The 25,436-nt window shown below is 34.7% G+C and overlaps 2 protein-coding genes across 2 annotated transcripts in view; both read left to right on the top strand.

Annotated features, from left to right (window-relative positions):
- Positions 1-10,067, top strand: part of LOC128547678 (uncharacterized) — a 15,671-nt gene extending 5,604 nt beyond the window's left edge. Inside the window, exons 2-7 of the mRNA XM_053520754.1 lie at positions 6,320-6,675; positions 6,937-7,347; positions 7,669-7,917; positions 8,455-8,691; positions 9,297-9,439; positions 10,041-10,067. Coding sequence (XP_053376729.1) covers positions 6,366-6,675; positions 6,937-7,347; positions 7,669-7,917; positions 8,455-8,691; positions 9,297-9,439; positions 10,041-10,067 — 1,377 coding nt within the window. The 5' untranslated portion in view covers positions 6,320-6,365. The remainder of the gene's footprint in view (positions 1-6,319; positions 6,676-6,936; positions 7,348-7,668; positions 7,918-8,454; positions 8,692-9,296; positions 9,440-10,040) is intronic.
- Positions 10,020-25,436, top strand: LOC123529663 (protein mono-ADP-ribosyltransferase PARP14-like). Its single transcript, XM_053521260.1, has 14 exons — positions 10,020-10,278; positions 10,746-11,048; positions 11,251-11,329; positions 11,860-12,765; positions 13,041-13,475; positions 13,869-13,975; positions 16,078-16,311; positions 16,482-16,703; positions 16,965-17,076; positions 17,688-17,861; positions 20,760-20,951; positions 22,213-22,401; positions 22,863-23,041; positions 23,385-25,436. Exons 1-14 carry the CDS (start codon positions 10,084-10,086, stop codon positions 23,520-23,522), a joined length of 3,465 nt encoding a protein of 1,154 aa, XP_053377235.1. The 5' UTR covers positions 10,020-10,083; the 3' UTR covers positions 23,523-25,436.

The raw sequence follows: 25,436 nt of genomic DNA, 5'->3' as shown, positions 1-25,436 counted from the left end.
GGCGGAGTGTCATGCGCAAGAACCAGGTCTCTAGGTCTAAGGTCAAGGTCACACTTAAGGTCAAAGGATACAAGAATGAAAACTTGTCCGGAGCATTTCTTCTTCATGCATGGAGGGATTTTGATATAACTTGGCACAAATGTTCACCACCACGAGACGTAGTGTCATGCGCAAGAACCAGGTCCCTAGGTCTAAGGTCAAGGTCACACTTAGAGGCCAAAGGTCAAATACAAGAATGACTTTGTCCGAAGCATTTCTTCTTCATGCATGGAGGGATTTTGATGTAACTTGACACAATTATACATCATCATGAGACGAAGTGTCATGTGCAGTTCCCTTCTTTAGAATTACTTCCCTTTGTTGTTACTATAAATAGCTTATATTGTAAGTTTTTCATTACTAGTCGTAGGGAAAAATCGAGACCACTTTTCTGTAGTACAACATGCATGCTACATCCAATTTTGAGGTGTATTTTGACCAGTCTCTACCTGGTTAAGATTTTTGTGAGGACTTACATTTTTTTTTTTTGATTTTTTTTTTTTTTTAAGATTAACTTCCCTTAGTTGTTACTATAAAAAACCAAGACCACTTTTCTGTGGTACAACATAGATGTTACTTTCCAATTTTAGGTGCATTTTAAGGTATCTCTACCTGGTAAGGAGTTTTTTTGTGGACTAAGAAAAACAAAACACTTAGTTATTACAAAAATTACCACAAAATTAAAATTCCATTTGCAAATACAGGTGCTAGAGTAAAGAAATTTGCTGTGACGGGCGTATATTGTGACATTCTTGCACTCTTGTTTTGAAAATGTTATATTTCGTTAGCGAATGAACATATGCTGGTTATACTGTAAAACGTGTATCTTGAGCTTATAAATGATAAATACAGTATTAACTTCGTGGTTTGTGTTTGTCCGTTTCGTTTTATATTTTAAGTAGATTATTTTGTTTTTGGTGATGCTACTTCCCTCCCTTCAACTCCCTTTTTATATTCCTTATACACATCCTATCCCTATTTTGATATATTCCATATAATTATAATTACTAGTTGGTGAGTAATGGAAGCAGCCTGTCTGCTCCATTTATTTCCATTACATTTTCTGTTTGTAGTTTGTCTGCTTTGCGAGATGTAGATATGACTGGTTTTGTTGTGTTCTATTCTTCCAGGCAATCAATTTTTACCCTTTATATTTGGATAAGAACACGATTAAAAAAAGAGTGTAATATATGTATATTCTGTCTGACGGTCTGACCACATTCTTGTCAAATTAAGACATGTTAACAAGTACACAAAACATTATTATCGTTCGTTTACGCTCCAAATAACACATACAATAACATTTATTCCACGGCTTAAAACATTTTCTCTTGATTTGCACATGTATATTTATAGTTTTGGGAGATCAGAATAATTTAAGCATTTTGTTAAAGGGTCAGCCAAGAAGCATTTGTACGAAATTGTTTAAAAATTGTTCCAGCAGTTTCTGACCAGAAGACGGATTTTTTTCCACTTTCCCACCTGATATATATAGAAAAGAATGACCACATACTATCATAACCGTTGTATTTTGCGAACCTTGGTGTAAGGTGATCAAAAGAACATTTCTGTTAATTATCTTAAGTTAGTTACGTAAAATGGAATGATATTTCGTTTGAAATGAAGCTTTGGCGGTCATGCTTTGTTGATAAAGTAACTAATAGAAAATAGAATTCACAATCCTCAGACTTATTGCAAAAGCTGTGCACGAGAAACACACAAACAGAAAGATAGAGGTATATAATAACAAGAAATATCTTTAAAAATGATGGTCGGCGAATTGTAATAAGGAAAGAAGTTTATGAATTTTTCATCTAACATTCATCTTTCATCTAACATTTTTCAAATTGCAGAACTAAACACCGCACTTTAACAATTTAAATGGTTCTCTTTTATTTTTTTTCGCAAAGGTTTCGTAGGGTTGCAATTTTGTTTCGTTTATCCTTAGACGAATAATTACAGCAGTAGTTTGTTGAAGATTCATGAAGCGGTTCATGAGAAGAGGTCATTAAACGTGTTTATATTTTTAGCTAAATTGGTCCCTATCCCCATTTGTAACAAAATAGCAGGAGACCTGACGATATTGTTAGACATCGAGTTTGATAAAAATCCATTACATTTTAGTGGTTAATGCGAAGAAAGGCATATCTACTTTTAGCTATAGTGGTCCCTAACAGGGCCCAAGTTCCTATATAAATAAATTTGGAAGAGGACCTTATAGTGATGCTCCAGACCAAGTATGACAAAGATCCACCAAGCTGTTCATGAGACGCTGTATAAAGGCATTTCTAGTTTGTTTTAGCTTTAGCAGCCCCTAAAAGGGGTCAAATGTCCCAGCTGAACAAAGTTGGCTGCGGGCCTAATAAAGATGCTACAAATCAAGTTTGATTAGAATACATGAGAAAAAATCAATTAAAGGATTTTTTTATTTATTATTTTTATTTATTTCTAAAATAGGCCAAGTGATCCCGCTTTAACAAATGCATATTCGCTATTCATGAATCTTTGGACAGTGACATCACGCCTATAAAAAAGTGAAGGTCAAGCAAAACATACAATTGTAATTATTTCAATATTTCTGTTTCATAAGCAAAGTTTGACCGTAGTCATATCACATAGATAAACTGTATGCAGCGAACCTTCATTTCAGTGTAATGAGATTCAGTCATTATATAGCATATACATAATAAAACAGATTTCAACTGAGTTCAATATTTGCATACCATACTAAAGAAAAATATTCATATATAATAAATCAGTTCAATAATTTATAACAAATATATCAAAGCAAACAAGTACTCATTTTAATATGCAATCTGAATAAGTCAAAAAAGCAAGAAACCTTTTCATATACAGACGACAATTGTAACAAGGAAAATCTTTTAAAAAGCACTTCTCTACATAAAAGACTCTTATCACACCCTTATTCATGTGATACGCAGACCGTATTCAGCTCTCTTTAATTTGATATATGTTGGTATTTGAACAGGTTTTTATCATATCCATTAAACTTACTTATCATTTTGAGATATATCAATATTCTTGCTAAATATACTGAGCCAAAGTTAGCTTTAAAACTGTGAACAGCGTCGTTTAGGATAAACGCTTTGTCTACATTTCACTCAGCGTAGCACACTCAACAGAGTGAAAGAAATTGACACTCGTCCAATCAGGCAGAGTGTTGCATAAATCTTCCATTTTGATAAATTATCTATAATGCGTTATCAAGTAGTTTGATTTGCAAACTGAAGTCACGTGGCATAGGTAACGAATTCGTTCTTAGACGGCGTTCGCCGAAAAAGGTCAATATTTATAACAGTAGCTTGATCTGGGACTGTATTCGGTTCTCGTGGATTTTGCAAGGTAGGATCTCACTTAGCGCTTGCGCGCCTTGTGAGATCCCAACTGGCAAAAATCCACACGAGCGGAGATCCGAAGTGGCAAAAATCCACACGAGCGGAATGCACCATCCCAGATCGAGCTTCTGTTATAATTAAACATATAATCAGTCACAATTCTCTGTGTATATATAAAAAGTTGACTTGAAACCCACAAGGTTGTAAAATGATAGCCTGCAGCCTCAAATCACATTATTGTAGGAGATCAAAAAGTTCAATCTTTGTAGGGGATCAAAAAGATCACACTCCGTAAGAAGTCGCTTGAAGCTTCTTCGCGACAGACGAATTATACAGACAAAATTGAAATTATCCGTAATAAGGAGAACGAAAGTGTACTTAAAACAGCGGCTGCAAATCTGGCAGTGAATGTTAGATATTCTTCTATATAATAAGCAAATACTTAACTATTTCATTGCATTTTCGAAAGCGGCTCCATTGAAGGTGAAATATGATTTTATGAGAGTTGCACAGCATGATGTCAAATTACTTGTAATCTAAAGCATGTAGACTTGATTTAAAAAAACATGTCTATTTTGAAATAATACTGAGATCATCCTAGAAATAATGACATATCATTATCTATTTGTTATTGATTAAACCCGTCAGCCAGTCTTCCACAGTATTTGTAAATTATACATGTATTTTCATTTCTTGACAGAAAATTGGCAAACGGAAGAAAAAGTTCATATTTGAAAGAATAAACTATTCGAAAAAGGAAAGTAATAACATTTAATTGGATATGGGATGATCACTAGCATTTTTTAATGGAAGTGTGATTAAAACGATCAAGAAACATGATAATAGAGGATTGATATAGGTTGTCATATCTGCAGTAACTGTTAGGTTTTAAATACGGTAATTATAGGTGTGACATCTATACCGGAACATATTCAGTCTTTTAAATGTTTACAATGATTTTACGACTGCTTATATATAAGAACAAAGTCATTATTTCATAATGTTTCTTTCTGAAATTTTACATGAAAGAAATGCCAGTATTGATCGATCATGTTTTATCGTTAATACTGGCGCTAATACTGGCGCTAATACTGGCTAAATCAATTAATGCGCTTAGTATGACTTGTCTTCAGTGTTCAGAAATTGACTTTATGAGAATACCTTTCAATTTAGGTGATACCATTTATCATTCGAAGGGGTGTTCACTGAAGATTTATTGACTGAGGAGCACGCAGTGCAGACCATGATCAGAGATCTTAATCTGCACTGGCCACAAAGGCAGAATCACATGCCGTAAGACGGTTAAAGGTTAAAAATACAAAAATGCTTCAAAATGGGAAGGAAAAGGTTGGGATCAATGTCCGTCTAATAGATATATTTAGAAAAAAACCTTTAAAAACTGGTGTACTTTGATATTTTAGCTCTTTTTGTTTTAACTTACGTTAGTGCTATGTTAAACTCTTTTATTCCAGTTGTATCTTATCATTATATATGTCAGTCAGAAAAATATCGGAGCTAAATAACCAAATATGGTGTACTCAAGCAGATATTTGAAATTACCGACCGCTACCCAATGTGCATCTTACATCAGATTAAGGCAGATACCGGCGAAAAGAAACTATGATATTTTTCCGCAACAAGTAGAATCTGTTTTGTTAAATGATCCATTTTTAGCCACATTTTGATGATTTAGCGTTTATTTTCGGCATAAATTTTATTAGGAAGAAATATTCAAAGAAACATTTTTTTTTTGCAAAATGGCAAATATCCTAAAGAAAACGCTCGTACCAAAGTCTGTTTCACAAAATGTAATGAAATGTGCGACCAACTACGTACCTAAAGTCACTGGAAGGAAATACTTTAAGAAATAAATGTTTGTTCTAAGCAAGTATACTTGAGATGCATTGAATCTACTTTAACCTCTATGTCCATTCCTGAACATACAACCTCTATGTCCATTCCTGAACATACAACCTCTATGTCCATTCCTGAACATGCAACCTCTATGTCCATTCCTGAACATACTAGCACCAAATACCCATTCTAGCTTGTTCATTTTTGACAGCAAATGTAGATATTTGTAAAACTCGAAAACGGTACGTTCAAGTAAGGATATAACGGTTAACAAAATAGCCATTAAACTTGGTTTAGTTTAAACAGTATTTATTAAATATATCATGTACATAAATACATACAATGACAGTTACAATCAAAATAATGTAAAGGATCTGAAAACAAGCTTTCATCGAAAACTTATATCATTTCATTTTCTTGGTTTAGAATGGTACCTCTAGTGCATTTTTAAGTTCACATCGTTAGTTTAGAAAACAAAGTGTGTCTGCTCGACAAATGACTAAACTGAACCAGAAATAAAGTCACCTCTAGTGGACATGAATCCAAATCGTATTCTACAGTATGACGCTTTGCTTCCTTTTTGTTTGCGTCTGACGGAACAGACAGAGGATTCAGTAATAGAAAGTTTATAAATTCCACTTGAAATGAGCTATTTCGATTTCCGTTATGAGGCCTTAAAGGGTGTTTTTATACTCTGTTTTCTTCAAAGGTATTGAACACATGCGTGTTTGCTTTTGTATACATTTACTTCAGCAGTTTTTGTGTGTTTTACATACCATATGTTGGCGTTAATAATGAGGTTATGTTCACACCATAAACAGGTTTAAGCTCCCCAGTGGTGTTTTTGCTTCTAAACGTTCCAAGGCGGTGCTCTGCTGCGTTTCTTTGTCTGATTGTGTGTGATTCTTTGTGCGTGCGTGCGTGCGTGCGCGTGTGTACGTGCGTGTGGTGAGGGAAGGTAGCGTCTTTTGGAAGGTGACTTTTGCTGCTGGATATTCAGTCTTGTTTTTTAATCATTTTTTTCTCGTATTTTTTTGCTCAGCATTAGTTGTGCTCTTCTTACTTTTCAGTAAATTACCGGAAAAAACACTGAAGGAAACTATTTGATTAACAGCAATGTCTACCAGTGCCGAATATTCGGCAGATACACCAACAATGAATGTACCTGAGGAAGCGAGATCGTCACCGATAATGATAACAACCGAAAACATGACGCTTTCACTTGCAGATAATGAAAACGAAACAGTTCGACCGAAAAGTGATGAAATGAGTCTGGTTTCTAATCCGTCTGAAAATGGGCAAAATAAGTGCCGCTTTAAGCCAACAGATTTACACTCAACCAATGAATCCGATTATGTTCACATGCAACCGATAGTAGTACGTGTACCAGAGATTATTACCCCATATGCGACTATTCCGCTCGAAGGTAAAGTTTATTGTACAATGAGTTATACAATGAGGCATATTTGAAACTATTGCAAGAGAGAATAATGCATAAATTGGACAGAAGTAACAAATCGTGGATTTTTCAATTTATATATGAGATTTCCAACTTTCTACTATTATCATATTTTGTAACTTGCAGAAACTGTGTCTGTATACCAAATCTCATGCAAAAACAAACAAAACAAAAAAAACAAACAAAAAAACCCCAAAAAACTGATGGTGATATTTCATTTTACTTCAGGTCCAGAATATGACTTTATAGATGAAAGAAAACTTGATCAACCCAGTCACATCAATCATAATGTTAACAGTTCGGACTCTACACCCATTCCACCTCCAAGACCAGAGGGAAACTATTTACCACCTCTGCCGAGAGGACGGCCACCTAGCAGAACATATCTTCAAACGTTTCCAAAGACAGATAGACCACTGAGTCCTCTACGTATTATCGATCATTCAGAACCTGAATGGGAACGAATGCAACTGGAAAGTGGCAAACAAATACTTATACAAGGAATACCTTTTGGTATGCCAATTAAAGACGTAGGCATCAGTTTTGAAACAGAAATCCTTACGGAGGGTGACAGTTTTGAGGACATCAAGGTTGATAGAACTCATAGGGAAGCCGTTGTAACACTCAAAAGCAGAAGAGGTACTTTAATACATTTTTTGTTTTTGAGCTGTTACATTAAACATTGTTTTGTATAGCCTTGAGGAAATCATCTCGAGATCAAAACATAATTTTAAGATTTATAAATCATTTATGTGTAAGCTGATATCGTAGGAGCTTGACTAATTATTTAACATTCCTTTTTTTTATTGCATCGCAAATGTTTGAAATATTCTTAGTTTTCTTACCGGCACACACATGCATACACATGCATACGCGCATATACACATACACTCAGGTATATATTAACATCCATTGTTTTAGATACATGTAAAGAATTGTCTTTCTTTTTCCATACAACAGTAAGAAACGAGCTGTTAAAGAGATCTGAATTCGGAGAAAAGTTTATGTTGCAAGACAACGAGGTGTCTCTTTCGCCATATTATCAGGCATCATCCGATATCCTGAAAGTATATATACTAGGATTGACAGATGACACAACAACGGATGATATTTCAAAATATATAGAAGACAGATGCGGAATGCGGCCTTCGGACGTGATCAAAGGAACGAGACCTGAAATCGCACTAGTCTGCTTTGATAATCCTCCGGGTAAACTTTTTCACTCAAAAAGCAATATTTGCAATAAAATCTGTAAGAGGATCCTTTGGAAGCGTAGAACTGAGTCTAGTTCTGTTCATGGCAGGTTATGAAATATGCATCACCTTTCACGTCTAAGAGCACTGGCTTTTGTGGAATTTCCTTATGATAATATTGAATGGACCCCACGGTCCCAAAGTGCCAGATAATATAACAACTTCTTGTCCAAGTTCGAGTCCAGGGAGACATTCTACAGCCGCCACATGGCTTGCATGTAATATGACCTGCTTGTTTCACAGCTTCGATTACGGCATTTCTATGCACCGTCTGTAAGAGTATTCTTTTATATTTTAGATCCACTCACTTATTATAGAATATTCGTGCTATAGGTAAATTTGATTTTTTTTCACAAACATATTATTACACATGCAGTGGTGCACAAAATCATTGTTAAATGTTTTCTCATTTGAATCACGTTTCGAAATATAATTATATATAGACGAAGACTCTGCTTCAGTTTCATTTTATTATATTTCTTTGTTACTTCAGATTTGACTCAAATAGAGTCCGCATTTGCACAGCAGCCACCAGAAGTCAACAAATGGTCTATATTGCTCGTAGAACAAACAAAAAGGGTTAAACTGAGAGGTGTTGCCATGGAAACTACGCCTGAAGTATTGAAACATTATTTTGAAAATGATGTGCTTTCCAAAGATAGAGCTATTGATTCCATTATATACAGAGATAATTTCCAGGACTGCATCGTTACATTTGTAAATATTGAAGGTACGTTTTAGAAAGACATAGTTCATATCAGGGGAAAGCAATTGCTATCCTGCTAAGGATTTTGTAGATTTGATATACAATTATCTATATATCAAAAATGAAATATTCTCAAATTTTCTTCATCGAAGATGTATATACTAAAAATTATTTAAAGTTATATGAGTTTATTAAAGATTTTATATTTAGCACAAAACCGTGAATGTTTTCCACAGTGTGTAATTTATATAGTTTGAAGTATTAGGAAACGTGAGGAAATAAAATGAGATTAAGTTTGATGTAAGATATTCATGGGAAGTAAATAACAACAGTTTTACAACACAGGTTTTGTTTCGTCCATTGCAGCGTCCGTGAGGTGGTCCTAAAAGTCTCTCCGTGTATGGACTCGAGTGTTTTCGTATTATCTAGTCCTTAAGGAGCAAGGAGTGCATTCAGTTTATTTGTATGATAGAATAAAGCCAAAGCCGATGCTAGAGACGCGGAAGGTCTTGCACATGTCATTACCTGTCTTGAAGAGACTCAGTCAAACTGAATCTGCTGTTAGCTTGCGTGTTTGCGCTTTATGCTTCCAGTAGATCTTCACATAAATTTGTTATCATTTGTTATAGATGCAGAGACTGTTATAAAGCAGAAAATTCACACTGTAAATGACGCACAACTTGACGTTTCTTTGTACTACCAATGCCTCGATTGGGACGAAGAATATCTTTTAAAGATACCTGGGCCTATTAAGTTACAAAGCCCTGTGCAGGTTTGTTTCTTTGCATGGCAATATAAATTTCCGGAGCTGGAATGAGGTATACTGACAGTGATCTTTCAGTCGTCAATGAAATGTAATTTTAATAAATGGTTGAAACATATTTCATACAGCTTTTTTGTTGAAATTTAGAAGCATGCTTGAAGAAATGATTTTACTTTCTCAACTTACATTAAACAAAAAAATTTCAGATGTAAATATAATACATGCATGTACAACTTTGCAAAATTTTGTTTTACAATCCGCACAAGATAAACCTTTGTTAGCAGGGGTAATATTACATTGTTCAGCGTACTTTGCCCATTACTTCTCTGGGTTAAAGCTTTGCCCTGGTCTACTAGTGAGAAAGCCGGCATTCAGCTGGCCTGAACAAGGTATGTGGTTCTACACAGTAATCGCCCTTCCCCCTGAAATAATGCTCAGGGCAGCATCTGTGTTTTCCAACTACACTAAAACTTGGATTTGTACCGTATGTCATAAACTGTGTTCGTGTGAAATAAATCAGGATAAATATTCATGAAGTTAATATATTTGTAAAGAATCAACAAGAGTTGCAATTATCAATATGATGATACTACTGTTTTGTCGCTTTCAGGTTTCTGAAAACCTCTACACAGTATAAAAAAGACCTAGAAGAAATGGTGAATAGTCATCATGGTAAAGTTATTTGGCCCGATGAGAAAAGTGAAGAATATCTATGTATCCAATGCAACGTAGATGAAGAAGATAGATTAGGAAGAATGAAGATAAAAGACTGGGAGAAAAATTCAGCAGGAGTTGTGTCTGAAGTATGCAAAATGTTATCTGTACATTACAAGTACTTCGCACTTGAGGTAAGTCGTTTCTTAATTATACAAGATGTACACCATTACAAACGAATCTGATCTGATATATATTAAATGTACATTCTTGTTGGGTATTGCAAAATTGCAGCATAACCTCATTTCCAGAATTCTTTAATGAAAAATCGTTTAACATGTGTAAGAAAGCTACTGGTGAACTGCAATATCAGTTTGTTCAATTTATCTCGCATCGAATTTCCGCCGTTGTTATAAATCTTCGGGTTCAACGATATTAATATATACTCAAGCATCTTTGTGGTATTTTGCCACTGACTGTGCTAGACGGTATACCTCTGTGTTCCTTTATTTGTTTGTTTTGCGTTTAGATTTTTATCAGCATGTTTCACTTTGTATTACATATTGTTACAAGGTTTTAAAAGATTTAGTTGGGAGGGCGAGCTTGCGTACTAATTACGTGGGCATTCATATAAGACAGTTGCTAATGTTTTTTTCTACAGGTATTGACTGAATTAAAGTCTGGAATAAGGAAAATGGGAGTGTCTAATCCAGAATCAGTGTTGGTTAGTTTTGAAGAAAATAAGATAGCTATTGCCGGTGAAACAAAGTACGTGGATGAATTAAGTGAGAAAATAAAAACTATGATAACTTCTATGGAACAACACCATGACAGCCGTGGACAGGCTATAACGAAGATTGTGAAACTGGAAGAGCACGAGATGGAACTTTTTAAAGAAGCAAAGTTTCTTGAACATCTAAAGACTGTCAGTATTTCGCTTGAAAATCAAAACGTCATTCTCAAGGTATGGTATTTTAGGAAGTTTAAATGACATCAGATATAAGTTAATGTTTATATGTCCAATAATGTTTTGTTTGTGTGTACTTATTCGCAATAACAAGAACCCAGTATGTAATAATGTAAATGGACAAAAAGAATTTGTTTGTGAAATTTGCAAAATTAAAATGTATTAATTGCATACATGTATTCCATTTTTGCTTCTGCAGGGAAAAAGAAAGATGGTAAATGATTCGGTTTTGAAAGTAAAGGAAATAATCAAAAGCTTGCCGAAACAAAACATTGAAGGTAATTGTAATTATAAAGTACGTTTAGAATCTGGCCAACCATGCAATAACATGGACAATAATCCGTACTGGTAAAATTTCGTTTAAATAGACAGAATGTCATCGTTTCCGAAGCTTTAAAGCTTCATCATATTCTTATCATGCAGTTTAACTATAACTGTTCATTAAGAGTAATTCTTTTGCGTGGCAAAATGTCCTTTATCGTTTTTACAAATGTTATTTAACAAATTGACTTTTAAGTATTTTAGAAATGTCTTTAACTAAATTGACATAGAAATAGTGAAGAGATGTCCAGAAAAGTACAATTTACGAAAACTGCATGCATACAAGTGTTTGATATTATTCCTATTGCAATGTTCAGGGAAACAAACACTTACACCAGAATTCAGTAATACTGTCTGGTAGGGAACAAAGGAAATTGTAAAGTTCAATGCCAGTCGACAATTGTTATCCTAATACAAAATAGTTTTGTCAGTTGTTTTATATATGGTTCAAAATTGTTCACGCTTTTCAATTCAAATTTTATCAAAGGTATCAGCATGCTTGAAAGAAGTTTACTACGTATGAACGAAACCACATTGCATATAAAACGGATGATGACTGGATTAAAGGTGGTTGCTGTTTGGAATGTTTTGGAAGACGGCGCATTAGTAATGTACAGCCAAAGTGCCGAAGAACTGAAGACCGCAATAACTACGTTAAAATCAGCACTGAAAAGTACTAAAATAAAGGTTAACACTAGAATTGCAAACTATTTGCGGAAAGGAGAAGGAAAGGCATTTCTTGAACATATAGAGAAAAAGTATAGCGGTAGAGTTAAGCTAAACGCAGATAGGGAAGAAGTATGCATAGTATCATTGAATAATGTGCAACAAGAAATACACGAAAAGGTTATGAAGTATTTGGATTCACATTCAGATGTAACGGAAGTGCTTCCTCTTGATCCTGGTGTATTTCGTTTCATTTTCAGCTATAAAAGGAATGCCATTGACACACTCGTGCAACAATACAAGCGTGTGGCAGTAGAGATTGATATCATTGATAAACATACAAGGAAAGGCTTTATGATAAGTGGAGAAAAAGAAGGATGTAAACTTGCAATTGTTGACCTACATGCCGTTGTGGACACTGTTGCTCGAAGTGATCACGATGTTGACTGGCCTATGTTCGACCAATTTCTTCGAAGCTCCAAAGGCATAAAAGAGCTGAACAAAATTGAATTGGCAGAGAAATGTGTTATACGAATTTCAACAGATGACACCAAGGTTATTCCTGAGAAACCAAGGAATAGTGTGCTAGGTGAATGTAGAATCGGAAATTGTAAAATCGAAATCATGGAAAACGATATTACTGAGAAAGTGGTTGAATATATTGTTAACCCGACAGATTCATCGATGAACAATAAACATGGTTTGGGTCGTACGTTGGTCGATAAAGGTTTGTATAAAGTATTAAGAAACAGAGTAATGAGAACAAAGCTTATTTTGAGACTGTTAAGTACATGTATAACGATTTTGATCAAAGTATCCATTCATATCACACATTATAAGCAAAGTTTATGGTGCACATTGGTGATTGACATTATCATAACGTCATGAAAATCCCATTGAAAAGATGAAAGTTCTTTTTAATATATTCTAAGACGCTTTTGGGCGATATATTTTACTATTGAAATTAAGGTACACATAAATTTGATAATTCTTTCCACGCAGGTGGTTTCAGTATCCAGAAGGATTGTAATGATTACATTCAAGGAGTCCCTTGTCTCAAAGATGGTGACATATTCGTTGGCGCTGCGGGTTGTCTTCCATGCCGAGGAATTATCCATGTAGTTGTACCTACCTGGAGGGGAGGGAACAGTAATGAGGAATCTATTCTTAATTATGTCGTAACCAGATGCTTAATTGAAGCTGACACGCGCAATTCTGCAACCATTGCTTTCCCACCCGTTGGAGCTGGAAGATTAGGCTACCCACGTGGAATTATTGCCGAAATAATGATGAAAGCCGTAAAAACGTACCTTATAGAAAATGGAACAGAAACGTTTCTGAGACATGTTTACATCTGTGACATTGACAGAGACATGTTATGTCTCCATGTCAAAGCTATAGAAAAGGGTTTTGGACAAACAACTGTCATGATGCCAGGTAATATATCTCCTAGGGCCGTGGTTATTTCCTTTATTTTACAACCCTTCTCAATCTTATAAAATCTTAAAGAAGATAACATGGAAGAACGATAGCAACCATATAACATAATCACAGCCACCTCGGTTTAATTTGTTCTGTTGATCAGAGGCAATTAAATGTGCAACCAGCTAAATATCCCACAGGTTTTACAACATTAAAACACTAAATTTCTTTTGCGTAATTTTCGTAGGTAATGATCATTGACTAACATTTGTTAATTATTGTTAATTAAATAGGCTGTTTAGAACTTACAGGATCTTTTAATGAATTTATACTTAAGTGAATCTTCGTAATATTTTTCATGTTTAATAGCAAAGTAAATTTCTTTATAATATTCTTCATTTTCTACAGAATTACTTGGAGGCGATGAGACTGACGCAAAAGAGTCGGATATTACAGGAGACTATGTCAAGGGGATAACAAAGGAAATCGTAACTGGGTGTATTACGTCACAAGACGTAGGTATCATTAGTAAATCATTTTGACTTCGAAATATATCGAATTGTTATGTGCGAGACATTGAAGACATAACTAGTTAGATCATGCGAATCTAGTAAAATAAAAAAAAATTCATCATGTATGCGTATTGACTAAATCAGTCGAAATACTAGAAATTGTATGTTATAATCCAATGTTTTGAGGTAGAGTATCTTTTATATATTTTAATTGCGTTTTGGTTTCATGTGGCAGCTGTTAAATTTCTTCCCGTACTTTGACTAATAGTTGTTATATTTTCCATTTCTACGGAACCATGTATGAGAATGGTAGAATTCCACGTAATCCGATGCTAGGGGATGCGAATAGATTACACATTTCGTTCCAATGAACTGACTCAAATGAACGAAGTCTGCTATCATTTTGATCTAATGATCTTCTAATAGGTTTTAATAGCTATCACAACAGCAGTCCTGTATGGCGACCTTTAAAAGTATCCCCGTACTTTGACTCGGTAATTTTTATGTTTGATCCCTTAAGATCTTAGACTGCAATTAATGTATGTGTGTAATAGAATTCAGATTAAGCAGGTGCTTGAGAGCGTGAAGGATGTTGCGAATTTCATTATCTCTCATAAACAGATTCATTTGCACTTTCATATTGTTTGCTGATTTCCTCATATGAAGTGTTCTACACCTAAAGCAGGGTTTCGAACTCACAGCGGTGGTGGGGGCAATTTATTCGAATCCAGCGACCTTAACGTTCAAGTCAAGTGGACCCCTGTTTGATAGCTGTGATTGCATTCTATGCTTTCAAATAAATATTTGATAGCTTTTATTTACTTGGCGGAGATACCGTTTATTTACAATGTTCTGTAACTTTGGAACAAGGCGGGAATTAAGGGGGATGGTTGTGCCTATTTTAAGTATTGATGATTTCTCTCATTTAGATGTTGATATACCCCGTACAGCATCTAATAGGAAATACATTTCTCAATCAATAAGATTTGCTGGTGTGCAGGCATGATTAAGAAAAGACGTTAACGAGCGCTGTTATCAAAATTGGTTATGGCCCGACTGTTTTGGGAATCACTGTATATTTCGCGTTTAGCCCCTTTACTGGTGGACTCTATGCTTTCTTTTCTGATTTCGGATTGTATCTGACGGGACAGCTGGTGGACTCAGTGATTGGCTGTTCTTTCACCATTCTTGAACTGACCTGCTGTGATGTTTACTTACTATTGTTTTTATCGGGCTCTTATGTATGTATGTAGACTTTGAAACAATTGCATGTGTCACCAGACAAATGTCCCGCTATCCTGAAACATTAGTTTAAGGGTAAAGTGTATGACACCATTAACCAGTTTAAACTTTCCATTGGTATGTTTGCCACTGATCTGTTCAAGACTGTTTCCTATGTTTAGTTTACGTTGACTATATATTTTACTTTTTGCTATGTATTTGTTGTCACGCCTGTCATGCATTTTTCATACGGATACTTGTTGGGTTTTGCTTGAAACCGTCTATACTACTGGAGCGTAGCTTTGCCGACTGGGACTTTTATCTTGCATTTAAGCGGTTAAAACGTCTCACTGTTGCTTTTGCAACTGACCTTTTTAAGTTTTATTTGATTATTTGTGTGTGTGTATTTTCATGATGTACCTATTCATATTAACACTGCTTTCAGATTGGAGCGGGTTTCTTTCTTCGAATGTCGTTACTTTTATTAGATCTTTGTCCATATTATTGAGGGACCTCATTAAGTACCGTTTTATATGCTCGACTTGCCACAGATTTCTATATCTTTACAAAAAGTTTGTTAATAGGAAATAATAGGTGTAAATAATTATAGATAAGGACATAAATGGCCCTAGTACTGTGCAGTCATAATTGTTTAGCGGAGCTAATTTTGATTTATTGATTTAGAGATTCCAACGAATTTATATCTACAAAAAGCCGTTGTGGCCAAAATCACTAAATTTTATGTACACTAAAAATCCTTCACATATATCATAACTGGTTTAATTCATACCAATATTTTGTAAATTCTTAACGGTACTATTCATGTGTTTTACTGTGCTTGTTTTTTTCATAAAACGATTTAATGCAAACGTATTCATTTGCAGACTGATGTTATAGCAAATTCAACAAACTTACAACTTGACCTTCGCATTGGCACACTTTCACGTTTACTAGTAAAGGAAGGAGGACAAGAAATTGTATCGGAAATAAAAGAAAAATATCCGAATGGCATAATGCTCGGAGACATAGCTGAGACAACCGGAGGAAATTTAAAATGGAAGGCTCTGTTTCATGGAGTTCTCGTGAAGTGGGACAAAGGTCAGGGTTACGCCGACACGGTACGGATTTTGATTAAAACTAGTTTCTATAAAAAATAAGAGGTAAAAAATGAACTAACATACTACATATATAATAGTAACAATGAAAAATTGTGTAAACCGAGATATATAAAATAACTGTCAATTCAAAAACCAAAGCATACGTTTATAAGTATACATTATACTTACAGGTTTTGAGGTGCTTCGTGCAGAATTGCCTTTTCACTGCACATAAAAGACAGTATGCTTCTATAGCTTTCCCCGTACTTGGTGCGGGTGCTCTAGAATTTCCACCAGATCAGGTTGCAGAAATAATGTTCAATGCAATAAATTCTTTTGAAAAGGAGGTCCCAGTTTCATCTCTAAAATGCGTTCGAATTTCAATAATGTCGGAAGACGAAAAATCATTAAAGGTATGTTGTTAAAATTGTTAAAACTTTTTGACAAATTAGTAATTGGCAATATTTATGAAGTATAAAAAACATGTTAGCAATGTTGTTGATTTATATAATTATGTATTCTACCATGATCAAAGATGAACTCAGCAAGAACTATTGCATGATATACTTTGTATAGGTAATATCTTAGCAGAAATGTTCAGGCACTTTCTTAAATCTACGAAACGTACATCTACTTCGTTACATTTGTTTACTAAATGCATTCATGAAATTCAGGCGTTTGAGGAGTACAAGTCCCAATGTGGCAAAAACAGACAACTTTCAAGATTATCTGACATATCGTCCAGACAAAGTTGTCAAGTAGAAAGCGTTTTCACTGAAAGCGGTGGTACGTAGTATGAGATACACATTTAACTACAAAAAAGTTTAAAGTGCGTTTTCATTCCTCTTTGTTCTTGTGTAGTTTTACTGTAACACACTTTTTAAACAGAAACAAAATTTTCAATGTAATGAAGGTGATTTGAATCACTGACATGGACAAAGAAGAAAACATTTTTACAGCTGAAATTATATGTCCTTACCTACCCATATGTTTAATATAGTGACATGGTCGCAAAGAAATACTACCCAGATTCATTCGTCCATTCCCCCCCCCCACCACACACACACCTATATGGATACTATGCACAGTGGAAATCTATCTTCAAACTTGTGCCTGTCAGTATGACCATTTTTTGTTTGTAAGACGAATGTGTTATCATGGAGATGGAACGTAAAAAGCAATACTACATGTTGGAGTATTCACATATTAAAATAATGAATATAGATAGCCATTTGGAATGATAACGGAGACTTTTTTTCACAGCCAGCTAAGGACACATTCATCGGCCATTCGATATTAACATTTTCATAACAGATAAAATCAAATTTGTTCAGTTTTCCCTGACAACTTTAGATTATTCGAACGGCACTTATTCAGTATGTTTTAATTTGCTATAGGAACAGATTATAACACAACCATTGGTCATGTTATACTGAGTATAGAACAGGGAGATCTGACAACAGCTACTACCGCAGTAATAGTAAACAGTGTTCCAGATGATCTGAATATGGAAACTGGAAAAATATCCCGCGCAATCTTTAGAGCAGCTGGGAAGTCAATACAGCATGAAGGTAAACTGTTGAAGTTGTTTTGGTTTGTTTTTTAAGTGTATATCATGTTGTTATTACAAAGGTTTTATAATCGGGTTATTGTTTTTAGGTAATTCCATCTTATAGGCAGATCTAGATAAGTAAAAAATAAAAGAATATACGTCAGAAGGATTAACGTTTGTCATTCTGCTGTCATTCAGTGATAATTTGATATTATCAAATTTTAGCCAATGGAGAAACTGTTTATAAAGCAACCAATAACCTTGTTCTTATCTAGGCCACTTGCCAATAGAGTTCAAACTTGGTAAACAGGATATGTATATATTTATTTTACGAATGCATTTTCGTGACGCAATCATATTAATCGACGTAGGATATAACAAGGTGGAGGAGTGGAGAAGAGGGAGGGGGGGGGGGGGTCATTGAGCAAGTCAATACACAACTCTTTTAAGGGGGTTGTGTTGTTTGATTGTTTAATATAACTTTCACGTGATTTTTAAAAAGATTTCCAGCTTATTAATAGATTAAAATAAAATAAAGATCACACGAAACAATTCGCATATTAGTAATAATTTTACTTCCGGTTTAATATATTAAAGCTCAGAGGAATAACAATGTTTGATGGTGTAGATGGGAATAAGGTTGTCGTAAGTATTTAAGCAGCCGTAGTAGTCACCTGGTACTACGACTCGGTGCTGTTATTATTTCTGGTCTATTGGGGGCAGGGGCGGATTCAAGATTGGGTTATGCTCCCTGAAGTGGGGGGGGGGGGGGGCGTATAGGCGACACCTTGTTCGTCCGTCCGTATATCCGTCTGTCACACTTCTTCTTCGGAGGATAACTTAAAAAGTATTAAAGGTATCAAGTTGTAACTTTATACAATGATAGAACTCCTTGCGAGGAAGTGCAGAAATAAGGATCCAAAACTCTAGGTGGTCCCATTTCTTAATATCTCCCTTAAAACATGTACGTAGCATAACTCGAATACTGTGTAAGGTATTGAGTTGATACTTTATATATTGATAGAAGTCAGTGAGAGAGAGAGAGTGCAGTGACAAGCAACCATAGCTCTAGGAGGTCCTATTTTTGAATTATATCCCTTTTTTTGAAAACCTTGGCCAGAACATGACTTCAGTACTATGTAAGGTATTAACTTCATACTTTACATATTGATAGAAATCAGTAAGAGGAAGTGCCGTGATAAGAAACCATAACTCTAGTTTGTCCCATTTTTGAATTATCTCCTTTTTGCAAACCTGCTCGAACAGTATGTTATTGACTTGATAATAGTCATAGAAATCAGAGAGAAAAAGTGCAGTGATAAAGAACCATAACTTTAGGTGGTCGCTTTTTTGATTATCTTCCTTTTTTGAAAACCTTGTCCAGGGCTAACTGGAATACCATGTATTGACTTGATAATTTACATATTCATAGAAATCAGTGAGAGGGAGTGCAGTGTTAAAGAACAACAACTCTTGCTGACCACATTTCTTCTTAACATAACCTACGTGGCTGAAAATCTTATGCCTCAGTAATTTCGGGGGGCATCCATCTTTGAATCCACCCTTGGAAATCATAAAGTCCGTTAGTGATTTTATGGTAGAATTCAGCTAATGGCGGTGCAGTGGGGTCTTGGAAGGTGCTGCACCTTCTTTAACAACATACAAACAAACTCAATCAAATCGAGTCTGCTATGTTTTATTTTCCCACCCTTATTATTATTATGTCATGACTTTGCATGTGACTTTGTTCAATGCGTGTTACGTTGAGTGAGCTAAATAGATATCTATTGCAAAGACATGAAATAAGGAACATTTGAGCCGTGCCATGGGAAAACCAACATAGTGGGTTTGCGACCAGCATGGATCCAGACCAGCCTGCGCATCCGCGCAGTCTGGTCAGGATCCATGCTGTTCGCTTTTAAAGCCTATTGGAATTGGAGAAACTGTTAGCGAACAGCATGGATCCTGACCAGGCTGCGCGGATGCGCAGGCTGGTCTGGATCCATGCTGGTCGCAAACCCACTATATTGGTTTTCTCATGGCACGGCTCATTTGTTTGTTTACATGTAAGATAACATTTTTTTTCCACTCTTGATTACATTTTACATTTGTAATGTGCAACGTGTGAAACTGTTGCATCTTATGTTTATTTCGAAATTTTATTAATTCGAGCTTACGCTGAAACATACTGTTATCCTCTATTCATAACATCCAGTCTATTTATAGGCTGCGAATTTGATAAACCAAATTTTACCTGTCTTTCCATGTGTGATTTTGAAATCCGTCTGTCAGTGTATTTAAACGACAGGACTTTTATTTGGTTCCAATATCAGATCACCAGTATTTGTTTCCTTTTTTAAAACTTTGTTTTTATAGTAATTGAAACTGAGAGGTATTATAAACTACCATCTAATATGTTACTAGCAGAATATGTGTAAATTATTGGAGATGTTTGGAGTATATGTGTTGTGTTATAATAGCCTTTAACTGATGACAATATTCCTTTTAAGGCCTGCTATAGGTCTGGTCTGAAAACTTTGTGACGTAATGCCTTCAGATATAGTAGCCTGATATATCTTAAGTGAAAGTAAGGTTTTAAGAATTTCGAATGATATCTTGTTTGAAACAACGATTATATGATTTTTGGTCGATAAACGTTAATCTGATTTAAGGGTATACAGATTTCGTCACAAGGAGAAGTAGTGTGACTCCAAGGGACGCCTAGCTGCTACTTTTCATGGGGTCCTTTGTTACTAAGTAATAACAGGCTCATGGCCTAGTATTTCGACCAGTTTCAACTGTTCCATTTATAACAACCCATTTATTATTTACAGTTATGAATAAATATGAAACAAGACAAAAATACAAACATGCCGATAAATCAAATAGTTGTACGTATAATATATATTCTTTCTAGCAAACAAGTATAGAAAATCTTTCAAGCAGTCGGGACTGGTTTTGACAAGTTCCGGGCGATTGCTTTGTCAGAAGATTATACACGTCAAAGCAAAAAACAGTGTAGCTGGATGGAAAAAAACTGTCACAAAATGTCTCGCTGAGGTTGAGAAGTCGAGTTTAAACTCCGTGTCATTTCCAGCCTTGGGTACAGGTTGGTTTTTGTCTAGATTTATTTTGTATTTACTCTTCCGATAATAATTTCGAAGCGACACTGAAGTCTCGCTTCATGACAAAAATACTTTCTTAAATCAAAAGTTAATTGTATAGGAAATTGTATAGGAATTAAGGCATATCTATATGTATATTCTAAACAAAATGCTAAACAAGAATAATAGTTTGAAATGAAACAAACCCTTTTTTTTTGTAATGATAGATAAATTATATGATTTTATAGGTTGTACACGCAAATTGAGCTTAATGAATCCAATAGTTGGACAGGTTTTGTGGTGTAATCGTTTAAGTCGATGTTTCGGATTTGTCCAGCCCAGGCTGTCACAGCAGATCAAACAAAATATGAGCCGTGCCATGAGAAAACCAACATAGTGGGTTTGCGACCAGCATGGATCCAGACCAGCCTGCGCATCCGCGCAGTCTGGTCAGGCTCCATGCTGTTCGCTTTTAAAGCCTATTGGAGTTGGAGAAACTGTTAGCGAACAGCATGGATCCTGACCAGACTGCGCGGATGCGCAGGCTGGTCTGGATCCATGCTGGTCGCACACCCACTATGTTGGTTTTCCCATGGCACGGCTCATATGCTGAAAGCCCTTAAAGATACGAATCTCCAGATTTTGGCTAAAATTGAAGTTTTGTCATATTATGAACGTTGGAATATCAGTTGTTTTTTTTTTTACTAAACTATCTTTAAAATGCCAAATTAAAAAAAAATGATGCCCGCCGCGGCAGTTGAAAGTTTACCGCTGTCTTTACAAATAACGCCATGAGGGCGTTAAATATATATATATATATATATATCTATAATTAAGACAGTTTACCTAGAGTCAATCGTTAGAAACGCTTTTTGATTTTCAGTGTAAAAATAGTAAAAACTAATTCTCATGTATTTCCATAACATATAGCCTGTAAGTAATTAAATTTCAAAGCTTTCCTAACAAATGTAGCATTACTTTCCTGATACCTATTTTTGTTTCTCTTTTGTTGTCGAACTATCTGCAGGCCAGTGCCTTTAACATACTGTATGCCCATAGTGATAAACTTTGCTAAAGTTAACTTAAGATGAATTTTCATGATAGGAAAATTGCTTCATATAACCTGTGAAATGACAGGAAATTTTACTGCAGTGAAATTCAAATACCTGTCGTCGTGCATATTAAAAATAATTTATTTCATAAAAAGTTCTTGACATTTCACAAGAAAATATATATCATTAAAAGAAATTTTGTCGATTATTGCAGGCGGGAAGGGGTTTCCTCCTTCAGAAATAGCAAAAACTATGATGGAAGCTTTTCAAGATTATATTCTTGGAGAAAGCTATCAAGGATACTTAAGGAATGTAAGGATTATTGTCTACGAAACGAAAATGGTAGAAGAATTCACCAGAGAAGCAAAGGCGTCTCTAGAAAATTCTCCAAGGAAATCTTTTTGTAAGTAGATAGTAAAAGATCACATAAAGCACTAGAGACTTCTTGCTATTTTCGACACCTTTATTGCTCAGCACCTTTTTATATATTTGGAGTGAAAGTGTCCTTAGAATTAAAAACAACAACATTTATTTATCAATTACCACCAAACTTCCCCGTATCTAATGTTTAGCATAATCGAAGTAAAATGCTTATAACCGTGCCATGAATACGTAAATATTCCGATTTCGCTTTGTTAACGGTGTCTTTAAAGAGTGACCAGAAAAGGAAATAGTTACTTACTGACCACAGACTTGAAATGATAAATATATACCACCACTAATAGTGTATAAGGTATATAGATAGGATGCCAGTCAACCTTAATTTAGCTTTAAATTGAATGCTCCTGAACTCGAACACACCCTGTATTTTACTTAAATTATGTTCAGTACTAGGACGGACATGTCTTTACTCTTTTCTTACAGTTCTTAAGTTCTGGGAGCGTAAACCAGTAGAAGAGCCAGAATGCTCGAGAATGGTGTTTCACATTTATACAGAGTCACCAAATGGTGTCACAGAAGTAGTGAGAAGAATTGAAGATCTTCACAAAGAAGTTAACATATCAGTACCAGAAACTGTTCTCACCAAAATGTCGGACACCGAGGTAAAGAAGACGCCATCTGACTTGTTGATTAATTTTTATTATTTATTTATTTATATTTATTCGACACTACTACAACTTGAAACGTTTAAAAGAGTTATTATTGATAGTTAGAAAAAAACCCAGCGGAAAACAGCATTATATAATATATCAATTAAAATACTCTGTTTGTCTGATTTTTGTTTTTGTAAAGTCTTATCGATACATTTTCAATTATTACCAAATAAACTTGAACATATTGTCACGTTAAAGGTTTTCTAAGCACGGGAGATTTCTTAAAAGTGTCATATGACTTCATTTTGTTCCACTTTAAAGACGTTTGACCGAAATATATTTTTTTCCACAGATTTCTAGACTTGAAAGAATCGGCGAGACGTATGGAGTATACGTGTTTGTGTCAAATGAAGGCCTTGTAATTTCAGGCTACGGGAAGAATGTTGACATAGTTAAAGAAAAGATTCATCTGGAAATAGACCGGAAGTGATGTACTCACACAACATATTTAGTCGATAAAAGAGATTTTCAACGATAAGTCACGGAATTTTATACGTGTCCTTTTGATGTACATTTATTTGCATTGTGCATAACTATAAAACCGGTCAATATTATGATTTATTTAAGAAATAATTTATATCAAAAGAGTGCTTTAACACTATTTATGCATGATGGGTGGTTATACGTCGGGCGTAATAATTTCACGAGGTATCACCACCCGAGTGTATATATAATGTTAAAACACGCTTGTGCTATAAATTATTTCGATTCTAATATCCTTTATTTAAAACAATAGGTAAAATATAGAAGCGCTTTTTCTTGGTCGCAACAAAAACTTTGACGTCACCGCACGTTAATATGACGTCATTCTAGCGTATTAGTGAAAAACATATTAGATTTTTTCTTCACTTGAATCAGAGGTGGAGGACAAACGATTTCAGACACAGTGTATTTGATCAAATTGCCAAGGAGAACATTCCCCTCACCCGGGGATCTAACTCACTAGATATGCGCCCTCCGTGTCGATCTGAGCAGATAGGCCTCGTTACGAGCAAAATAATATTTAAATTGGCTCTTCCTGTTTACAGAAAGTAGGGCAATTAGAAAATCTATGATGTGAATAGCAATCCTTATTTCCGGAATCATTTATTTTATCCCAAAGATTCTTAAAAGTTTTAACGCGCAATGTGAATCTAGTATTAGCTTATTTAATCTAAAGTGAATTTGCACCATTTTAAACTTTTGTAATAATATGTTTGTTAAATACAGCAACAATGTTGTTTAGTTTTATTGCAGTCATTTAGAAGCCTTTCCCACACAGTATCGTTGTCTTAAGTAGAATAATGAAAAGTATAAAACAAGTTAACAGTCTTAATTGAAACAATAGCTGACTTAAATTGCATAATGTATAGCTTTTATCGTTATAAACATGAACAGTGATTGCTTTCCAAACATGGATAGCGTTTATTTTTGGAAAAAAACAACAGTTCACTGCAATCAGTGAATCATTTTTGTGACAAATAGAATATTGGGTTGATTTGGAATTGTCGGTAATGCATTATGTATTAATTAAATTGATTTGTTTATGCTAAATTCATATTCCACTCAATGTTTTTTTGAATGCAAGAATATGGTCGTGCATTTAAGGTAGAATAATGCAAGGTAGACGTTATATGGGGTGCATAAATGTGCAGGGAATACACTATATCCCGTTTTTAATACTTGACAGTCAGTACTACCGTTTTTCTTCTGGTTAATTTTACTAATTGATTGGCTTTTATGTCATATAACCAAAATGATAACATAAGATAAGCAGTATCGTAAAGACTCAAGTTACCAATTTCGTTCGGCCACACAATTCAAAATAGGTACATCAAAAACAATTATTAGTTTAACTTCATTATGGTACCTTTCTCTGTATGCAAACATGTGGTCAGAAGTTCGATAACCTACAGAAGCCTATTGAGAAAACTAACCGGAGGATAAATACTTTCAAAAAGGGCCCTTTCTGGGTTTTTTTTGACTCGACTGAATTACCTTCAGCTACAATGATGCTTTGAAAAGTATATGGTTAAAAACAATTTTACATCATAGAATAATATAAAATTTTATTTCAAACTTGCGAAACTTAAATGCTTTGGTCCGGGCGTTCTTACTTCAGATGAGTTATGACGTATTTGTGTGTACTGATACCTTTGATTGACTTCGGTAATATGTTGTAAAGCTAACCTTGGCTCAGCAGAAAATCACTTTAGTTTACAATATATTATCCAAAATGTTGACAGAAAAACAGGCATACACCACATCTCGACACGTGGTATGTTAAATGTTATATGTTATATTCCTGATTATATAACTGTTTGATTTTGTATTGTCCTTAATAAATAAATGTAATGTTACTGTT

Source organism: Mercenaria mercenaria, chromosome 13 (assembly GCF_021730395.1).
Source record: "Mercenaria mercenaria strain notata chromosome 13, MADL_Memer_1, whole genome shotgun sequence".
Lineage (NCBI taxonomy): Eukaryota > Metazoa > Mollusca > Bivalvia > Venerida > Veneridae > Mercenaria > Mercenaria mercenaria.
This window is presented reverse-complemented; position numbering and strand designations above follow the sequence as displayed.